The sequence below is a fragment of the Corvus moneduloides genome, chromosome 4 (genome assembly GCF_009650955.1).
Source record: "Corvus moneduloides isolate bCorMon1 chromosome 4, bCorMon1.pri, whole genome shotgun sequence".
Taxonomy (NCBI): domain Eukaryota; kingdom Metazoa; phylum Chordata; class Aves; order Passeriformes; family Corvidae; genus Corvus; species Corvus moneduloides.
The window spans coordinates 62803568-62826271 of NC_045479.1; the positions used below are offsets into that span (position 1 = coordinate 62803568).

The window sequence follows — 22704 nt, forward strand, 5'->3', positions numbered from 1 at the left end:
GACCCTGGACTGCTTGCAAAAGTTTTACTTTTTTAGTTCTGTATAATTTCCTTCCATTCAACTTCCTCATTTTCTTTTTTTTTCTTTCTTTTTTTTTTTTTTTTTAAAGTTCCTATTTCTAAGGGAAAAAGTTGTGGTGAATTTTTTTTTTAGCCTTTTCCTGTCTGGCAAGAGTAACAGATGTAAGTGTGCAGTAACTGTAAGTGGTTCTTCAGGATGTGTCTTTAGCCAGGTCCTGTGCTTGTTCAAATTGGCTTCAAGGTGTTTTTCTTGCTGGGGGATTGAATGAAACATTCTCTGGCAAGTTGATCCAATATCTTCAAAAAGAAAGAAATCTGTACTTCCTACCCCTCTGAAATACTTAATTTCTTATTTTTCAACTTCAAAGCCTTCCCAGTGTCCTCCACAAGAACCAAGAGATTTCTTGTGTGTGCTACCACTGCAGTGATCAGTTCGTTGATTGTATAGGTTTCATACGATCCTGGGTGCATTAAAATGTATTATAAAAACTTGGCTTGCTTTTTCTCACCTTCCTTGTTTGTCTGTCTTCTTTTGTAGTGCATGATGCTGCTTCCCCTCTGGCATGCCCTTGCCCATCGTAATTTTTAGGGGTGCCATTAGTTTACAAGTATGTGGCCTTGCAGTCAAGTTTGAGTCCTTTAATGTCAGTGTTTTCCTTTTAGACTCAAATTTAGACACCCTTGAAGAGGTCAGGCAGCTGGACTAGATGATAATTTTAGGTCTCTTCCAACTGAAATATTCTGTTCAAAACTTATAGTGTGCCTTAATATCTAGATGTAGTGCAGGTGAATAAAAAGACCTACCCATTTCTTCTGACAGCAGGCACTTAATGTACCTGAACTTTGACTTTGGCTCTGCCTTTTATTTAGGGTGTGGTGTTTCATGCCTATCGCAGAGGATTTTACACTGTGCTGTAATAATTTACATTATTGCTTCTGAGTCTAAGCCTCTTTAAGCCTGATTTATATTTTAGTAGAGGTAGAACCCATTCTTCTGGTTTTTTTTTTTTTTTTTTTTCCTGCAAAAATGTTGGTTAGTGTTTTGGGTATTTCAGAAAGTAGGAAAAAGAAAGACCTTTGTCTTTCAGTTTTTTTAACACCCACATTCAGCATCCTATCGAAAAATGTGTTCTTTTAATCAGTAATGTTGCACAAAAGAGTTCTTAGACATGAGCTTCTTAACCCTACTGGCTAAGCTTTGTCTAGGGCTGTGTTTGTTCTGTGTCTCTTACCCACAAGTGCTTCTATTACTGGCTGCTTCTGTTGTGGCCCAGGGATGCTTTATAAGAATTTCCTCTTGGACAGTTGGCCTGATAACCAAGGACTGCCAGCTGCCCTATTTGCGTTGGGAATCAAGGATTTCCTCTGCCCAAGAGGACACTGACATCTAGTGGATGGGTTCCACTGACACAGGGCAAGAGAGCTGCTGCTTAGTGGCCATCTTTTTTCTAAACTTTTACCTAGTTTATCTTTCATTTAGATTCTTGGAGTTGTTAGGAAAAAGGAAAAACAGAAAAAGCCCAAGCAATTTTTATGTAACTTCTGGAGTTTAAGGAGTAACATTCGTGCAGTCAAAGTAGTTGTGTTTTGTCGTTGTTGGGTTTTGGGGATTTGTTTGTTCCTTCAAGTCACCTGCATGTGCTCCTTGGTTGTTTGTAATAAAATGATTCAAGTTGTGGCATTGGCCCATTGTCCTCCCAGCCTGTGAAGAACGTAAGTTACCTGTGGAGGACAGCAGGGGGCAGATCACAGAATCATAGAGTGGTTTGGATTGAAAGGGGCCTTAAAGATCATCTACTTCCAATGGCCCTGCCATAGGCAGGGACATCTTGCTCAAAGCCCTACCCAGCCTGGCACTGAACACTTACAAGGATGGGGAACTCACAGCTTTTATAGGCAACCTGTTTCAGTGTCTCACCACCATCACGGTAAAGCATTTCTTCCTAATATCTAAGCTAAACCTGCCCTCTTTCAGTTTGAAGCCATTCCCCATGTCCTGTGGCTACGTGTCCTTGGAAAAAGTCCCTCTCCATCTCTCTTATTGGCTGCTCTAAGGTCTCCTTGGAGCTTTCTCTTCTGCAGGCTGAACAACCACAATTCTCAGTAGGTGTTCCAGCCTCTACCTCCAAGACAGACGGTGCCTCTAAGTTGCCTTCAATTCTGTGCCTGTTGGTTCTGTGAAACTTGAAGCCTAATAATTGCCTCATAGCTGCCTTGCAGCTCATCCTGAACATCTGTTAGTTTAACTGGGAACCAAGTAGCAGGAGAAATTTTAACAAAACCGCAGGTTTTCCAGGAATGTTCCTAAGCAGAGAACAGTGCTTAGAAATCAAACTTTCTGAAAATACTCATCAAAATGTTAATATTGCTTTAAAGACAAAAATAGACATTTTGTTTCCAAAGTAATAAAATCCGCATTTCTTTATCAGAGAAGATAAACACTGCCTAGAAAACACTGCCGCTTGACAGCAGGAGATGGCATGCTTAAGTATTGCTGCACATTATTGTTTGATCTCTCAAGTGTTTAAACTATTCTGCACTAGTACTCATTAAACAATAATGTAGTGGGTTTGGATTTGTTGACCATCTGGTAACTTTGTAAATGTGGTTAGAATGAGACAGTTTCAAGGAACTTAAATTTGGACTTAAACAAAAAGCTTTTCAGGCCCCTTTAATGGTACAAGTCATAGAAAGTATAGACTGACATTGCTTAGGATAAGGGTGTTAGACTTAAATGTTCAGGGACTGTTTTTAAAAGGAAGATATTGTTTCCTTGTCCAGAGTAAGCATTGATTTTTTTTTTTTTTCCCCTGAGAGATGCTAATATTTGCTAGCATTCTTTGGTTACTTTGAAAGTATTTCCAAATAAAACCAGACCATTACAACCATTGCCATAAAAAAGAATTTGTGTTTTATGTGAAGTACTAGCAAACAAATGTAAAAGCTACTAACACTTTCTGTGTGTGCTCAGGCAATGCAAGCAATAGTAGAATATGAATGTTTCTGTCCTAAGAAGAAAATTTCATTAATTTCAAGTTGAATTAGTTTTCTTAATTTCAGACCACAAAGAAAATTAAAAAATAGTCCATCAAAACAGAAAAATCACAGCTTTAACTAACCTGTTATGCTAATTAAGAAGAGAAGCTATTTTTTTTTCTACATTCTCTCATCTGTTGAGAATTTATATTGTCTCATCTGTAGCTTCCCAGCATGCTGGACTTACTACTGAATACAGGTTATCAGGAACTATTCTGTGTCTTTTTTTCCTTGGTGACTTCTATAACACTTGAGTTGTCACTTAGTTATTTGTGATATGCATTTGTGTTTCCTTCATTATAACTTCTAGTGTACAACTTTGGCATTTTTGAGGTTTATTTTTTCCTCTTGTGCCCTGAAAGTTGGTTCTCTTGATTAATGTTAAATTCCCATCTTCATCTCTTACTGTCTTCTGGTTTGTCATCAAATGTTTGTTAGTGCACTGCTTTGCTGAAGAGGTCATGAAGGAAAATGCCTGCTTGTTCTGGGAGGTTTTTGAGAAACTCTGCTTCTGAGATCGCTTCAGTCAGAAGATTTTTTTTATTTTTTTTATTTTTCCTTGTAAAAACAAACTAAAGAGACTAGTCTCAACTGAATTCCTGTAGAAATTCACATACTCTTCTTTTGAATTGGCACCGTATCAAATACTTATTTGAAGCTCAGATTGGAACAGTTTCCTTTTCCAAGAAAGGAAGTGGAGTCACATATTCCACATAGATGAGAATTATAGATAAAGATCTTGAGGTGGGTTCTGAAGGTGTTCCCGTGCGTTTCTGAAATACCTGGAAGTAAATCTGTCATCCAGAACCCGGAGGTGTTGAATAAAATTGTTTGTGTATCAGATAAAAACCCTGTGCTATTGTTTACCAAACAAACTATCGACTTGTACATTCTGGATTGTAAATATTAATCTTTTTGAAGCCATGGCAGCTGAGGTTTATTTTAAATTTATCAGCAGCTTGATTGACAAAGCTCTTGTCTGAACCAGATTCATTCTACCAGTTGACTTGAGGACCATTCTATTTGTTGAAATTTGGCACTGTAGAAGGACTGTATTTTGCACATTAGCTGTGTAACAAATTTAAGTTGTGGGGCACTTAAAAACCCTTAGGTGATTGAGCACATACTTCATATGAGGTAATTTTTTCTTTGCTCTTCAAAATCTAAAAATTGCAGAAATAATTGCATTATAAATGTAAAAAAGGCATCCTCCAACTATTTGGAAAATAATTTAAAATTTGAGCTGCGGTTTTGATGTACAGAATAAAATTTATATAAAGGCCTTATTGTAGAAGTATGAGGAGTATAGTTGTACAGATTTTCAACACGGGCTTTAAGAGGATGTACAGTGAATGTCTTTTACTTGGCCCTTTAGGTACAAGCTTTTGTGAATTTTCAGAATTAAAAATTTCCTCAAAAATGTTCATGATTTTAAGAAGATTAACCTTCAAACTGTTTGATTAAAATATTTTTTTCATTTACTTTCTGGTAACTTCCCTGTAACATTCTTTTATTTGTATCTTGTCAAGATACAGGCCTGCCAAAGAGACAACTGTTTCTTTTGTAGCTACTTTTGGATTGGCATGGCCTGAGAATACCTGGGATTGAGGTTACCATGGACTTCAAAGTGTTAATGGTATGTCAGACAATAAATGGTTATGTGGGAGAAGCACCACAGCCTTTTCCTTGTCTTGCAGTGATTATTGAACAAAATATGAGGAAAGTAAGAAACATTCTTCTTGAGTGGCAATACTATATTAGTGCTATAATGTGTACTCTGAGTGGTAACACTGTGTAGATGCCTGTGTTACTTTTGTAGGAGACAACTGCATATAATATAGCATGTATGGAGAAGATTTAAGGACCTTTTCTTTAATTCAGCAGAAACAAATTAAATGGTAGAGTTCATATTGTTCAAGCATTTGAACATTTAGCAGCGCTATTTGAATGTTCAGCCATTAAAGCAAGAACTTTAATGGAGAGAAATAATCTGAAGTCATGCATGGAAATAACTGGTTGTCTGAATTTATTGTTTCTGTACTAGCCATTACTGCTTTGGTTTCATTTCAATAGTTGCTTTATACCTCTTTCTGCCAGAATTATGAGAATTTTATTGGCCATTGGACTGTCCCATCTCTTTTTGAAACCAGAATGATGCTTGGAAGGTGTGTTCTTCTGAATTGTTGGGGACAAATTTGTTAGGCAAAAATTGACAGATACCGCAAATATAAATGATTACAACACAAAATTCCTTTGTCTCTCCATAAATATTGTGCTGGTTATTAGCTAGGGTTATTACAGTTGAAATCTTAGTACAGGGTTGTGACTTTAATGAGGCTCTTAAAATGCTATTGAACTCTATCATAAATGGCCTCTTTATAACTAGCACATTCCTTGGCTTCCAAACACAGCCTCAAAGAAAGGGTGAAAATAGTTGTGTGTTTTCTCCAGATAGTAGAAATGTATTTTTCTACTTGCTATCTTATCTTTTTTTTACGATCCCTTATATGTTCCCTGTGTATGTGTTGCTGCATGGAAGTACTGATTCAGCGCTTAGCAAAAGTTTCTTATTTTTATTTATTCGATAGTGGGGGTTTTACTTGCCAATCATGAACTAACATAACTATTAGCAGTATCCTAGCTTTACCTGCTGAATAGTGGGGGTTCTGAACTGCTGAAAGTCTCTAAAGATACAGTGTTTTTATACAAGGTTCAAGATTGCTTAAAAAAAAAAAGTTAGACTTCTGGGGAAAGACAAAATTGGCATATTGTTATTGGAATTGTACATTTAACACTAAACTCATGCCACTGAGTAGCAATTCAGCTGTATGCCAAAGGATGTCACTGAAAGGAACAGCACCTTTGAGCTCTACAGATGTTTCAGTAAGGTAATTTGGACTCAAAACCAGATTGGAATTGCAGTGTTTCTTGACTGCACAAACAACTCTGCTTTTGACCCAGAACAGTTGTTAGACTCCAGCTTTTCAGCTTAAACTCGTTCTCAGTGAAAGTCTTACAGGGCGGGATCTGTGTTTCATATAAATTGGCAAGACATGGCTGTTAAAACCCTTTTGGGAAGGCAGGACGTAACAGCCATGGCAGACCTTTTTTTGAGGGAGGGAGTGTGTGGGTGTGTGTGTGTGTGCAGACTTATTAAAAGGCTTAAGTAAGGTTTTAATAAAGCTCTAAGACTATTCTCCTGTGCCTTCATTTATGGCAGCTTTGGTAGTGGGGGACTAGCAGAGGTAGGAAATTCTAGTTTACTTCTGTTGGAGTGAAAGCTCAGTGTTTCCTGTTTCAGTTGTGGTGCTTTTTTTTTTTTTCCCCACCTTGAATTGCTTGGAAAACAAACACTGACCTCAAGGAAATGTGTTCCAAGGCGTGGGAAAAGAGGAAGGGTTTTGCATCTTGTGAAGGAAGAGGGAGGAGAATTTGGGTTGGTTTCCCCCCCTTTTCTTTTACGCTGAGCAGAAACAAAAGCAAAATACATTGTCCATGGATCTTAATGCTTCATGCCACATACTGTGAAGTCACAGGCAGGGGAATGGTAAAGACTGGTGAGGAGTAATAGGTGGTGATAGATGATAAAATATTTCAGGGAGAATTTATATGGTTAAAAACCATCAGTATTCTTTAAGGACAGAGGCTAGTACTTATTTAGATCCTCATGCTGTTTATTGATATGAATGCTTGTCACAGGGTGCTTTTGAGTGTTTCAGGATGTTATGTTGGTTGAGACACAAGCACTGAAGCTGAAGAGCCACAAAGCTGTCACAAACAGTGACTGGTCCAGCCCCTCCTGTGGCCATGAAAAAGTATGGCTTGTGTTCCATTTAGCTGCCTGATTGACCTGGAATAAAATCTCTTGCCTTTGGGGTGTTCTTTGTGGAAAAAGTCTCAACTTGCCTTCAGATAATCTCTTCTAGGTTTCCTAGGCTTGGTCCTGGGGACATTGTTACTTTGGTATCCATTCCTGTTAACATCAGAGCTGTTGGGTTTTGAAGCAAACCTGGTGTGCGTAAAGGAGACAAGGATAAGTATCTACTTCATCTCTATTTTGGGTGGAGGACATGGTCTGTAGAAGTCTTCACTCAAATGTTGCACTGGCAGTGTCAGTGTCACATCCCGGATGTCAAAATTTGATTGACTTCAGAGACAGAGTTTGAGATAGACTGTCTAGATAGAATGGACTGAAGTGTGGTCACCTTTTCTGGATAAGACAGAGTGGCTCTTGAAGAGATGTTTACCTAAACCTACAGCCATTTTTTGTTTTAAATCAAGATTAAATGTGATGCTTTTAATACACTTGTGCTGTCAGCATGCATAAAAAACCTTTCACTGAAGGAATAAGAGGAAAATGATGAATCCAGTAATTTGGAAATCATGATTTTAAACAAGGGGTTCCCTGGTTTGCATTTTATTTCTTTGTTTCTCCAAGTGCTTTGCTTCCATATGCTGTTTGGGTTTATATTGTGAGGACAGAAAATCATCTTGTTGCAAAAAATCTGAGGCTTATTTCTGTTTTGAATTATCAACAATTGTTCTGGAATTGCTCTAACACTGCAAAGAAGCCTGTTATTTGTAGTGTGAGCTAATGTTAATGTTAACCTTTTCTGGTTTTGCATCAAGGTGCTTCCTAGACTTGAGTCCAAAGCAGTCAACTTTCTAATTGTGTGCTTTCATACTAATAGAAATTTTCATGTTCTTCACTCATAGTCTATAAAGAACTCTTACAACTTCATTGTCCAGCATGTTTTCACTTCTTGTAATGTGTTCACAGTAGTCACTGCAATAATGTGAGTGTGCTGAGGAAACAGTATAGTTCAGAGATGGGAAGTTATAATCCCAATTCTTAAAGAGTATGCTGCAGGACTTTCTAAAATATCTCAGAACATATGTTAGTAACCTACTAGTTAAAACTAGATTATGCTTTAGTAATTTAATGTTCTGCTTTGCTGGATTATTTCCTTGCTTGTCGCCAAACCACGGATCTACTTATTCTTCTCCAACCTTGTAAAACTGGCAGTAGGTATGTGGCTTAACTATTATGTGGAACATAAATTAACTGTAACTGTAATTGATAGTACTGTTAGTTTAGACTAGGATTGACATGCAGATAGTATAAAAATAGTTTCAGAAAAGAGGGAGAGGAAAGGAGACTTTTGAAGCACTCAGCCCACATTTTGATAGTGTCTGTGTAAATCTATCTTTAGTTATTAGCAGCGTGCGAGATGTGTCTGATTCTTATGTTTTTCTTAGGGAAAATACAGGTTTGGAAAGATGGGAAATGTTGGTCTTACTCTGACAATACCTAATTCTGGAGAATAAGCTGCTGGTTTGGGTTTTTTACCTGTTTCTGGTTTTAGTGTGATACTGAAGAAAGCAGCCTTAACAGGCTGCTTGCAGTATTATCATTTTGCCTTCTCTGCATGAGGATGTACCAGCATTGTCTTCATTGGCTGATACTTCTCGATGGGATAGAAATCTCTAATTAATGCAGTAACATGAATTCACCTCTTTACTGAGAAAATATCAGAGAGTTAAGATGATGTAAAATCATAAAATGTCTTGAGTTGGAAGGGACCCACAGGGATCGTTGAAGTCTAACTCCTGTACAGAACACACTATACAATCTAGTACTGAAACGATGCTGTTTTCAGTTGTCTGGGTAATTTTGGAGGGCTTTTCTTTTACACGGTTCCCACAAGCTTCCTGGAACACTGGGGGTTTTTTGACTCATCACTGTCCTGCTATGAAATGCTGAAGACAGAGCTCCCAAGGGAGTGTAGTTAGCAGGCTTGTATATTAATCACTTCAGCAGAGATTCCCTTGGAGCACCTAGAGCTTGAGGGTTAGTAGGTGTTGCCAGAAGAGAATGCCAAGGCAATGAAAACTCCTCGTTCTATCAGTTCAGCCTGCAATCTCCTTTCAGGGCTTTGTTCAGAGAGATAGGTCCAGTGCAGGCTGCTAGCCTGTTATTTTGCAGCCAACGCCATCTGTGAATGTTGAGATACAGTGAAGTTTTACAGATCCCAATCATTCTCCTTTCATTGTTTATGTTTCACTAGTGTTTGGGAAGGTTTTTTCCCTCCTTCATGAGGGCTAGGAATTCTTGGAAACAATTGCTGTTTGAAAGGAATCAAAAGGGAAATATTGGCATGGGTCACAAGTGTATGCTGTTTTACAAATACTCCTAAGACAAAGTGCTGTTCACTGTGTTCATTTATTCCTTGCTATTGCAACCAGGAGCTACACAGGCACTCCTGAATAGTCTGTTCTCCACCTGAGTTTACTACCATCAGCTAGTCTTGGTGTTTCCCAGAGACCTCACTGGTGAGAAAATGGTATCGGAAAATTCCAGTTGGATTTGCAAGGCCTTGAAGTTAAAATACTTCTGAAACCAAAGCAGTTTTAGGAAGTCAGAGCCCCATTTGAACACTGATACCAAAGTCTGCATTGAACTGTCTGTTGCCAAAGGCATCTCTGGCATTTCTTCATTCATAGGTACAGAATCTGAAACTTGTGTAATCTGAGTATAGATGAGCAGAAGATAGTAATTTTGACTTTTTTGTGGTAATTTGGTTCATACTGCTCCATATAGGTACTTTTTTCTCACAGTATAAGTACTAGGGAATGTATTCTGCCCTATTAATGTTTATCTAAATTATTTGAATGAGACCAGAGTTGCACATAATTCTTGTGGTTTTCTTCCCCTCCTGTTAGTAAGAAAAATGCAATGTGCGCTTTAAAATAGAAATAGCTGTCGTATTTAATGAAATGAGTGCATTAATACAACATTTTTTAAGTGTTTCCTAGCATCTTCTTTTATGCTCTGATTTTTAAAGTAACTTTTATGGAAGCTTTTCTTTAATTGTTTGTTTCTTTGAATATTTCTTAATGCACTTAGGCAAATTTTGCAAACCAAAATATGTTCTGTGTGATTGGCACAATGTCAGGAGACCGCTGGCAGAGCTGTGTAGAACTTCCTGAGCCCGGTTCTTTGGCCTGTTGTCACATGGCAAGTGGGTGTCATGGAATACTGTAGCAACTGGCATCTGACACTCTGGTATGTCCTGCTCCTCAGGAATGGTCAAAAAGGAGAGTCAAGAGAACATCCCTGTTTTATTATCTCTTGTTTTGCCAATTAGAAATGTCAGACAAGACTTAGGAGGCAGTTTGGGGACTGGAGATAACAGAAACTCTGGTGAACTATTTGTCATGTTCTCCTTGAAAAAAAGCCTGGAAAGGAGTCAAAGGAACTTTTGTATCTTAAATAAAGTTTATTCTTTTGAAGTGAGTTCTTTAAATTTCAATAAGCTATATAAATGCTTTCTTTAATCCACAAACAGCACTTCTATGATATTAGGCATCGTGTCTTTACAGGCTTTGGAAACGGTCAAATAAATAAATAAACTGACAATGAAGGTCAAAGATCTGTATTTCCTGAAATGATTGAACAAAGTTCTTCTTAATATGGTGGGATTACACAAGTTCGGTTTGAAAAGCTGGTTTGTCTTTTCATAAACACTCTGAAGTAGATTTGTAGTACAGATTGTAAAACCACTGTGGAAGTTGGAAGTATGTTTCTGAAACTTAAATTGTTTCAAAGACTCATCTCCCCACTGTCACATGTGGTGTTTGTCACCACCCCACAAACCACTTCTGTCACACAATGAATAAGCAGAATTAAAATTGAGCTTTTCTAATGAGTGGAACTAAAGGCCTTGTGAATGTAGTTCTTAAAGTATATATTTATGGGTCATCATACTTACTCTCTGACCATTTTGTTCTTAAGAGAACATACCAGTGAAGATTTTTGTGGTACTGGAATAGCATTCCCACTGAATAGGCGAGTGTCACGGAAGCGCCCGGTGTTATCTGCAGAGGCACCAGGCTGGACCTCCCATGACCCTGCTGTTGGTGTCCCAGTATCTTCAGGGAAGCATTTTGGCAGTTTACTCACTTAACCCAAAAGTGAGTGCTGCTTTGTACTGTAGACAGTTGTTTATTAAGAATTAGCATGAAACCCGGCTGAGACAGATCTTGCTGGCTGTCTTGTCAGCTTAGTGTAGTCTGAACAGAATTCCTTTCTCTTCTGCCCTGTCATTACCCCTGTTCTGCTATTGAGTACATTCTCCTCCTCTTGGTCACTCTGGGCTGTAACCTAGGAAGCACTGGATCCCTTGCATCCCACAGCAGGCTGTGAGCACACTGCAATAGCCTTCTGCAGGAATTTTCTATTGCGTGTAGGGCGGAATCCTCTGCTGAGTCTGGCACTTTTCCATTCCTGTGGCAGTCTGTTCAAAGCTCAGTTTTTAAAATTCTTTCCTTACTCTTTAGTCAATTCTTCCTCTTCCAAAGCATGAAATACATGTTATTCAATGTAGCTGATACTATAAATCACAAAGAATGCTCCTTACTTGTTTTGATTGCTCTCAGGACCGTACTTAGGTATCTTCTGTTACCCATGTCACAGAACAGCTGGTAAACACACATTAAAAGCATGGATCCTGAAGTATTTTGGAACAGATGTGTGCTAGAATCAACCTGTATTTAATTTCCAGGCTTTGCCTTGGAGCTGGGCTAAGCTGATTGTACTTTCTGGTCTGTTTAGCAGACTGTAGAGCAGGGGAGAATGAATCATGTAGGGAGGAAGGCTATGATGGATTCTCATAACATTGCTTTCCAGAAAATGAAAGTTGGTGCTAGTCACTCGAGTCTTTTTGGCTTACAATTCGTCCAAATTGTATTGGTGGAAGTTTTTTCTTGCATGCCTTTAAAATGGGCTAAAGCAAAAAGGATCACCTTCTTAGGATGCTTTTTCATACCTAACCTGACTTCCTTGAGTGTGTTCTTTCTCAGGTAAAATAACTTTTGCTTCTAGTCATGGTTTGTAGATGTAGTTTTTCACTAAACTTCTTTTAAGCAGAGTCATAACATTTGTCCCATAAAAATGAGTAAGATAGAGGAAAAACCCTTTAAAACTCACAGCCATGTTGGAACACTACACAAAATCATACTAGTGACTGTGCTTAGAAAGTATCATCATTGGTCTTTGCTTTTTTTTCATACCTTAATTGGAGGTTTCTAGCCTATTTCTAACTGTTTCTCAGCCTTGCAGTTCATAGCTGATTTAGCCAAATTATGTGCATTCTTCTGGCTTTTTCTAGACTCCTGATTGTGTTCAATTTTAGCACAAGTGATATTTTTTGGCTTAGGAAAGGTCAGTGTTACGTAGGACAATGTCTCCTATGTGCAGTGGTATTCTTTGTCTCTGCTGTGTGACGAACCAGGTTTCTCTGCCTGCTGTGCATAGAAGTTGTGCTGTGAATTTGTCTTTAGTGTTGCAAAGATGAGTGTAATCTGCAATGGGGGCTTCCAGGAACTGTTTGTGTCTTTTTAGGAATTGAATCTTCCTGTTCCTCACTGTAGCAATGCTTTCAGATTAAATATTTATAGTTTCATCACTGTGTGGTCGGAGACTTACTATCACACCTCCAGATATTTACTGTTTTTCTTCATTGACTAATACTGCAAGCTTCTCAAAAATTCATTTTAAGAAAAAAAAAGTTGCAGGCCAGTTCTGTTGCTCTTTTTAGTGTTCAGTGATTTAATCTGTGATGAAGTCCTTGCAGAAGACAAAAAAATTGAAAACTGGTACTACTTGATTTGCTTTGGTTTTGGTGTTGGTTTTTTTTTTCAAACCTGCCATTTGTTTTTGCCCTGCAAATGTCACTTTTCTGGTTTATTAGATGTGTATTATTCAATTAAATTAATGACATGTTTTATCCACTTTTGCATAGGTAATTTGATTTTTTTTTTTACGATAGCCATATAAATTTCATGAAAATGTTTTTTGCTATGTAAGAGAGATGCTAAGTTTTATGTGATTTTCTTCTTGGGGTTGAGAGTGGGACTAGGACAATTTTGGACCTAATATGCATATTTAGTCACCTCATTTGCATAGTAAATTAGGAGGAATTATTGGAGGGCTTGAGTTGCCAAAACATGTTTTTAATTGAAGTGTGCAGTGAGTGTCCCAAGTGTTTTCTTCTTGAATTCTTCTAAAGATACTAAAACTGGCTTTTCAAACAGATGATCATTTTTATGATACCCTTCTGCCTGTACATTGTTGCATAGTCAGTGACAAACAAGATTTACATTTTTAACTGACAAAAAACCTCTCCCATTGTCTCCCTTCCCCAAAAGAGCACAAATCGTGAATGTTTTGAGTCTTCACGTGTATAATGATGCATTGGATATAGAGGGAGGGAAACATGAAGAATGTCTTATCTTTCTATCTGAGCAGAACACCCCTCACTGGAGATGCTAAACTTGCTTGAAGCTACTTTCAATCTTCGTCTTGATAGTCTTATGCACCACCACCATGTCAGTGTTGATAGAACGGCTGGGTTTGCAACCACCAGAGTTAAATTTCTGAGTTCTTTAATGTTCCTTTTTAAATCTGGATGTCTACACAGTCTAAGATAACAAGAACTGCTGGCTCCTCTTGTATTTATTTTTTTCAATGAGAACGTTTCCTCCTCAGTTTTAAGGTTGCAAATGCCTAACTTATTTGGGATGATAAAAGCTGTATTCCTCTTTTTATTTCCTAGGTCACTGGAAGGCAGGGGCTGGTTTTTATTATTAGAGGTTTTGACTTGCTCACATTTCTAAGATTTGAAAAAGATGGAGGGGGGAAAAATGACATATTGTTGTGAATACAGCAGACCTCCTGTCACTCATCTTAACTGTGAATAGCTTGTGCCTGAGAGATGGGGACATTCTTTCTTTGAGCTTGAAACTCAGCAGGAGTTGGGTGTTAGGAGTTGGCACCAGTTACATGTAAGACTTTGGTTTCTGTTCAGTTGTCAGTGCTGGAAGCCTTGTGCCTCAGAGCCAAGTGCCAGCTGTTTGTGAGCCAGCCCATGCTGTGCTCTTCCTCCAGGTATCCCGAGATGTTTCTATTTCTCACAGGTATTGTTATGCAGTTCTTACTCCACAACAGGGCAATGGGTGATCTAAGTAAAATATGGCCATAGTCCATGCTGGTGCTGTAGTCTTTTCCAAAGTTCCATGTTTCATGATGCATAGAGCTGGCATCAACTTGGGTATAAACTGTGCTAAAAGTACTGGATAATTAGATGTTTAAACTTCATTGTAGTGAGTATCGTAAAAGAGAAGAAATTTTTTTCCTAGTAATCATCTTCATCAATGAAACGAATACCTTGTGATGTTTATCTTGAGGCTTGAAAATATAACATAAATCTTTTATTTCAGAGGTTAAGAAGATTATCAACAAAATACAGAACAGAGAAGATCTACCCAACAGCCACTGGAGAAAAAGAAGAAAATGTTAAAAAGAATAGATACAAGGATATATTGCCATGTAAGTCTGATTTACATGTTAATAGAAGACAAAGGAAAGGGCTTGTTATTTTCCATGTATTTTGAATTTTAATTTTTAGTTATTACTGAAAGGCAAAATTGGAGATAATTTGCTGAAAGATGACGTTCTTAAAATTTTTATTTTTAACTTGGAAGGCAAAGTGACTGAATATTCTTATATTTTATCAGGAGAGGTATCACCTGAAGGTAAATATGTTGTGGTTCTGAAGCAGTATCAAGCCAACACTTTCATTTTAGCTCAGAATAGTTGAGAACTTTACTAGATGCTTAAATGTATGTTTTCCTTAGGAGCATGTTATTCTTGGTAGAAAACAAATGTCAGCATAAACTCTAGGTGAAATTTTAAGGACGCTTAGGGAACCTGGTTTAAAGTAAAATAGATATTTTTTGCCTATTTGTATCTTGAAAATCGTTTTGGAGAACTTTCAGTGCTGGATTAGCTTTGGTTTCTATTTTGCTAGAGTCCAAATGAAATTCTTTTTAATGTGTGGACACAGAAAGCAAGACTCAGAGCACAATTTAGATTTTAAACCCACCAACATGTGGATACAACAGATCAGTGATCTGAAATTACAAGACTGTCTGTTACACACTCACTTTGTGTAGCTCCTGAGGCCACTTATTTCAGAAGCTCTCACTGCGCTTCTTGATCTGAAGAGCTGACAGTGAGATTAAAGGGTAGTCTTCTGACAAATGCCACTTCTCTTATCCCAGAAGGTCAGCAACAGGTACATTTTACTCTGCTTATTAGTTGGGAGGAAATGTTTGATAGTGAAAGAGAGTGAAAAAGAGAGAGGAAGTTGTTATTGTCATCTGATTAACAGTGTCCTGGCATTTTGGTAGATCATGAACAAAATAGCAAAATCTTGGTAGCACACGGGCTGAGTTGGTGAGACAGTAGCACTGCAGCAGTGAATGGCTGCAACTATAGCAGTAGATGAGCATATCTGTCATCTGCATGGAAATAAGAGCTGAGTCACTGGGATCTGGAAGGGAACGAAGCTCACAGTGGGGAAATGAGTGAACTTCAAAGCCGAGATGGAGGAAAATTGAAGGTATATTTTCAGTTCAAGTGAATGTCTCAAACATCCAAAGGCTCTGGCAATGAAGTGATGGGAGACCAGCTTGAAATGAAAAGAAGCAGGAGAAAGGCAAAGTATCATTGCCTATCTCTTGTAAATCCAGGAAAGAATGTACATTTGTAACTTAATCAGAGATTAGTGCTGTATTTATCAGAAATTGTTACTGCTTCCAGAGAGATCAGTACCTCAGCACTAACTCAACACTGGCTTCAGAGTGGAAGATGCATGTTCCCATTGCAGTTTACTAAGCCATCCTAAATGGTAGTTAAATGCAACATGGTGTTAACTGGTCACCTGAAGAACTGATCAGTTATTGTGAACTGAGCCTTTAAGTTATATAATAATATCCAAGCACTTAGAAGCTGGGAACAGCAGTGGATATTTTTGGGGGAATTCTACTCCAGACCTTGAACTCTGTAGCAGATGAGCTGTGGAACACAGAGACAGGATGGCAATGTTGACATTTGGAAGCTGCTCTAGAATTTTGGATCTAATGTGCTGGGAATATAAGATCCCTCATTAGCCTGCTCGTTTAATTAGTCTGTTCTGCCACTTAAAAGCAGTTTTTAGTATAAAGTCTTATGACACCATTGCATGCTTAGAGAGTGTTCTTGCTTTTACAATCTATGTATCAGAGTGTAACACAGTGCAATGTGTTTTAAGGCTTTTTCTAGGCCTGTATATGAGTGTGCTGTCTTTAGATTTGTGATCTAAAAGTATCGTAATTTACACTTGTGCTTTTTTAAGAAGCATTATGTGGTAACACAAATTTTTTTTTGCATGTTATGAGGACTGGCAGAAAAATTTCACCAATTTGCAAACTTTTTGGAAGAACTTTCTGAATAGAAATAACTTAGCATTTGCTTCTTGTGGGCGTGGTTCCCTGTTTTATTATCGATGATGTTTTGACAAAACAAAAAACCCAACTAACCATATTTGTTCTTTTGAAATATATTTGTTCTTTGTCATTTTCTTGAATTTAGGTCTAATCAAAGGCTTAGCAGCTGTTCTGTGGTTGAGGAATTGACCCTGGGAGCAGAAAGTAACAAATTGCTCGAGAAGTTGCTGTTTCTACAGATAATTCTGTTGCCCCATTTAAAGATAATTTCTTTTCTGATATGGATTTTCAACTAGAAGAGCCTCTATTGCAGAATAGCTTTAACAATTTTTATATGATAGCTAATAAGTTTTCTTATCAACAAGAGCTGGAAGGACTGGCAAACCTGCCAACCACCTACACCATTTTAGTAACAGTCAAGTTGTTGTTGTATTAAAGAAGAGGTTTTTTTTTAATGCTAAAAAGAATACCAAAATGTTTAGTTTATTCTGTCAACAAGTAATAAAGCTATTTTTATATTACTGAGGATTTTAGTCTCCAAAGATCTGCTGTTTTTATTAGAAGCTTTCTCTGAGACAGTCAGTAATGTTTGAGGCAGAAACTTGACATGTCCAAAACCCTCTAAATGAAGGAATCTGCTGCTTCCTAGTTCAGAAGTGCTGCAGCAATGAGCCTAGCCCAGTGTTTAGGGGATAGGGGTCAGTCTGTGCCTGAGCAATAAACCCTGGTACCTGTTTCCTGTTGCAATATCTGATGGAGTGCTCCTTGGCAGAGACTTTGAGAGCTCCCAGCTGCTTTAACTGTGCACTGGTGTTTTATGCTTTCTGCTTTCCCTAAGTGTGCCTTAATTCTGACCACCATGATCTGTGTTAATGTTGTATAACTGCAGTTTTGATGGCTTCTGGTTAATTGCATTTTGCGTCTTTGTAATGAATTGCTCTTGGAACTCCAGGAGGTGGTATCCTGTGAACTTGAGCATCCGAAGCACATAGCAGTAGGAGCTACTCTGCTTTTCTCTACCTGACTTGGTTTACCCACAAATCAAATGTACTGACTTGCTTGTGTGACCTATCTTTGGGAAATGTTCTTTAATGTACTATATATATTATATTTACTGTTATATACTGATTTACATGTGTTGTAATCCTTTTTCAAATAAGTTATTTTTTTTTTTTTAGTTGATCACAGCCGAGTTAAACTGACCTTAAAAACTCCCCCACAAGATTCAGACTACATCAATGCAAACTTTATTAAGGTATGTCGTACAAGTTTAAAACAGTTGTTCAGTTCTTTTTAAGCTTTTATTTCATGTCAGGGCAGTTTTAATATTATAGTCTAACATAAGACTTGAAAGCTGTGAGGGAAGATATGCTTTTATTATGACTTGAATAAATTTGCAAACATGAGGCCATTTATAACACAATCTTTAAAGCTTTGATTTTACTTATAAGTGGAAATATAATGTAAAATACTTCATTTTAAAGTGGCAGGTGAGCAAATCGGAGCTTTATACCATAGGAAAATTCAGATGCAGTTATTTTAACAGGTGATGTTTTTAGGGACCATAAATGAGGTGTTTGACAAACTGTGTATGTTACTACACATTTTGCTCTGTTCATGGAAGAAGCATGGCAATGGAATTATATCTAACATTCTTAAAGAGAAGCCAGAATTTGACTAAAAGCCTGTTACAGTTTTGTTTCAAAGTATTTAGGTCTTGGGCTGTCTTTGTAGCTTTACTCTGATGCTGCTTCTACACAGTATTTATTTTTCAGAAACAGGTGTTCCTGTAAATCTTCCTGCGTGAACATTTAGCTTGAAAAGCTGAATATTGAAGTACTGAACATTTATATAAAACAATTTTTTAAAGTCTGTGTTTTCGAAATGTATTACAGGGAGGGAGGAACTTAAAATTTGTTCAAGAGAATGCCCTTTTGCAGAAAGATTTTTAATTTTTCATCACCGAATGTTAGAGTAACAAAGAAAATGCAGACTTAAAGAGAATCTTCAGAATCTGAACATACAGAAACTTATTTCCTGTGACAGTTTCTGGCAGTGCTGTAGCTGTTGTAATCTTGGGCTCCCCTGAGATCACCAGCAGAATTCCCACTAATGTAATTAGGACTCGTTTCGTATTCACCCCTCCTGTTGTATATAAAAAAAAAGAAATTCTAATTTTACACGATTATAACCCCAAACCTTTCTTTATTCAGTGCAGATAAATGTTCTTTATAAACATTAATGGTTCCTTTCTGCAATGCCAGGGAGTACATGGGCCAAAAGCATATGTTGCTACCCAGGGACCGCTGGCCAATACAGTCATAGACTTCTGGAGGATGATATGGGAATATAACGTTGCTGTAAGTACCTATAGAAAAATTCAGTGTTACCTTATTTCATGGCACTATGACTGTGTATTTTTTGCCTGAGCTGGCTATTATTATCAAAATATTGATAGTGATTTAGATTATTTTCTTCCTAGGTCTTGCTTTTTGTAGTTAAATAGCATTAATATTATTTATTCATTTTAATAATGTTAATTCAAAGTAATAATTTTATTGAATGAATGTTAAGTCCTTCATATTTATGAATAGGTTCTTGCTTGGTTACATTTCTCCTGTAGGAGACCTTACAATTCTGACTTAATGTGGACTGACCTAATCAAATACAGAAGCAGCATGTGAAACAAGAAAAAACCTCAAACCACCTACCTTTTTTATGCAGATTTTGGGTTACTTATTGGTTTTAATATTCTACATCTGTTTAAACAGCTTTTGTCAGGAAGTAGCGCTTAAATACTTGTGGAAATTGGACATGTTTGACAAATTATTAGTGAAATTTTTTTGGAGGGGCGGTTTGACACTTGAATCATGGTTACTTACAGTAACAAATATCTCACCCATTGGTGCATTTTTATTGTGCTACTCATGCTTTCTGAAATAGTTGCACCTAAGAAATTTGATTGATGGTTGGGTTTTGGGGGAGGGGGGTTGTTAATATTTTATGCACTCTATGTCACTTTAAGCAAATATAGCTATGTTTCTTTCAGCTGGCAAATGGTTCTCTATATTTATGAGTTAAGAATTTACAGTCAGACTGAATAAATAAGGTATTTATACAGGATTACAGTGAATTTGAATTAAGCAGCCTTAAAGTGTTGTACTAGTGATGTAGATTTTGTGAAGGATAAAACTCGTTTACAGTTTTAGAATTAAAAGAGCGTGTGTATGCAGGAAAGAAAATATTATTAATAATTAGTCTCTTCCATAGTAACCACTTAAAGTATATCATTATCTGCCTGATAAAGCATGTGGTGAAGTGTAGGTGTAAGTTACATATCTAAAAACATCTAACTTGGAGCATCATTTTTTTCTTTTCAGATAATTGTAATGGCCTGTCGAGAATTTGAAATGGGAAGGGTATGTGTCCTAAATACAAGAATAAATGAGCTTTGTCCATATGGGGCAATAGCTGTGAAGCTTCCTATGCCAAATCCATAACTGTAATAATAATATGCCCGATGAAGTGGGAATGCATATCCTTACATTTCTGTACATAGGAAATAGTGCATGAGACTGCATTTTTTTGCCCCTTTTGTAGGGTTACATGATTATTTAGGTGTCATCTTAGTGGAATATGTGTTTGTGTACAGAACTGTACCAAAGGTTTGTTTCTAACCATGTCACTGTGGAAAAAGAGTGTCTTGCTCTTCGTGGGATGTATGCCAACTATGAAAATCCTGAGTCCTTCAGAATTTCCTGTCAATTGATACAGCTGCAAAAACAATTTTTTAAAAAATCTCTCTTCTTTATTCTTATGACCTTAGAAGGAAATCCAGAACTGTGAATTTCCAGCTTTCACAAAAACTAAGCTTTCTTTGCTCCCCTCTGTATGATGATTATGCATATGTACAGGCAGACATGAAGTCCACATCCTAATTTACAAAGTGTCTTTTGCCTGTATGTATGTTGGTTGTTTGCAGTCTTAGTTTTGTTTTTCTTTTGTTATCCAAGAGAAAAATTATTTTACTTTCTTAAAAGAAGTCCAGAATAAGGCATTCAGGGTTGTGATTTTGTCTGCTCTCCTTCTATTAATCATCTTTCAGTACCATGCATGAATCAAATTAGGAATCTTTACTTTAACAGAAAAAATGTGAGCGTTACTGGCCTCTGTATGGAGAAGCAGCTGTAACTTTTGGACCATTTCGTGTTTCTTGTGTAAGTATAAAGCTTTATAAATTAATTTTCAAGTATTTAGTGGGTTTGTAACTTAAATGTTCAACGAACTGTTTGTAGTGGGCTTTTTAATTGTTCAGTACTAAATTTTACACAAGGACTCTCAAAGGAATGTGCATATCTAACCAGTGTGGTTTTTTGAATCCTCCACGATAGTTTTGTTTTTTTAAAGAAGGGAACCTGTGTCCCTTGGTCTTGTATCTTTTTATGTATTATTTCTTGAGCTTTATATGACGTAGTCTTGAATGTCTGTACTATACTCAAGAAATTAAAGTCTTGTGCAGTTGTTTTTTCTGTTATGTCTTGTGCGTTCTGAATGCAATGAAAGTAACACTGGAATAGGTTATTTTTATTAATTAGCATGAAGTATTTTTAGGTGTTCAGAAAGAGCTAACGTGCCTGCTTATTCAGCTTTAATACTACTTTGAAATAGTCTAACAAGAATTAAGTACACTTCATCTTGTCAGGAAAAGATATACTAGCAAATTTTCATCTATAAAGATTCTGAGTAACCTTTTCATACTGTAAGTTGAAAATACCTCCTCCTTGTGATATTGGTGAAAGGGTTTTGTGTGTTTGTTGTAATTGACTTCTTAGCTACAGCTGAGAATGTATTCCCTTTAGGTACCCTGGTGTATGTGGGCTGCATTGCTTTAAAACCTGCAAAGTGTTGCAATTGTTGATGGGAAATGGTAAATTCCCAGTAGGAGATAGAAACACATTAAAGCGTATATGCAGTCTCCTAAATTCTCTGTGGGAAACTGTAATGCCAAGCTTTTAAAGGCATCTTCAAATTCTGATATTAATGATATTTAAAGTACAATAATATTGTTTGATGTCTGCAGTATAAATTTTCCTTGGTATTCCAAAGGAAGACTTGAAAATTCTGTGAGCTAGAAGCTAGGTTTTTTGGCCACAACCAAGATAATCAGTGGTTCTTTCAGATGCACCCTTAATTGAAAAAAAAGGAAAAGGAAAATAAAGGAGAGATCACAGGATAGAGTGGTAAGAGGTTGAAGTTTATACAGCAAAAGTGTTATAGAGGGATGGCTGTGAAAGGCAATCTGTAAATTAAAATTAAGGAGAAATAAAGCAAAATAGGTACTTAGAAATATTCTTACATGGTTTATGGCTGACTTTGGAGCACACAAGACATTAATTTCAAAACTCACATTTTAAAGTAGAATTAAGACGTTTTGCACATCTTGTGAAGCAAGCTAATTTGCTGGTGTGGTGATCAGTGTTTTGATTGCCTCTCTCTTGAGGAAATCATAAATACAAAACCAGTGAATTAAAAAAAGACACCTGAGCTTAAAGTTTAAAGCTTAAAGTTTTAGTTATATCCTGTGTGTTGCATATTGATTTTTAATTTTTTTTCCCAATGTATTACTATTTTCTCATGCTTAGGAAGCTGAGCAAGCAAGAACAGATTACTTCATTAGAACATTATTACTTGAATTTCAAAATGTAAGTACACAGTCACTTCTGGTCTCATCTTCAATGGCTGCTCAAAGGTCTTTAGAATGATACAGTGTCAGAAACTCAAGAAAATATCTTCACTTTTTTAGGTGCTGATTATGTATGTAAATGATAAAATATGACAAATGAGAAAGTTGTGTTAAAATCTTAGTATATAAAGGAGGAATAGCAAAACCCTTTGCCTTTTATCTATGTTCTTGTTTACCCAAATGCCTTAAGCTTTTCTTATAAACTTACACTGAAATGCCAGATGTCAAATGTCAGACCTCATTTGAATGAAGAGCAGCTACCACTAAATACAAACTGGAGAGCCCTCCTGCAAAAACATGAAGCACGACAGTCTATTTTACAGAATACCTGTCATTTTAATTGGCAACCTGCATTAATAAATGATTTATTACAGGTTAGTCTCATTTGTGGTTATGTTTTCTTTAGCAAAGCTTTGTTCCAGTTCAACAACAGATATCACAACAGTTATGAAAACTGCTTAATCATGAGGGGAGTAACCTTGGGGAATAATTTTTGTCTGCAGTATTTTGCTAGGAATGCATGAACTTAATCAGTTTGTTTCTATTAGTGTGTCCTGAATGCTCATAACTGACTGG

The 22704-nt window shown here is 36.9% G+C and overlaps 1 protein-coding gene across 3 annotated transcripts in view; it reads left to right on the plus strand.

The window, feature by feature from the left end:
• The window catches only part of PTPN12 (protein tyrosine phosphatase non-receptor type 12), a 70652-nt gene that overhangs the window by 17939 nt on the left and 30009 nt on the right, over positions 1–22704 (plus strand). For all 3 annotated transcript variants that reach the window (XM_032105463.1, XM_032105462.1, XM_032105461.1), the window contains exons 2-7: positions 14337–14445; positions 17564–17640; positions 18650–18745; positions 19766–19804; positions 20531–20602; positions 22028–22087. In XM_032105463.1, coding sequence (XP_031961354.1) covers positions 14337–14445; positions 17564–17640; positions 18650–18745; positions 19766–19804; positions 20531–20602; positions 22028–22087 — 453 coding nt within the window. The remainder of the gene's footprint in view (positions 1–14336; positions 14446–17563; positions 17641–18649; positions 18746–19765; positions 19805–20530; positions 20603–22027; positions 22088–22704) is intronic.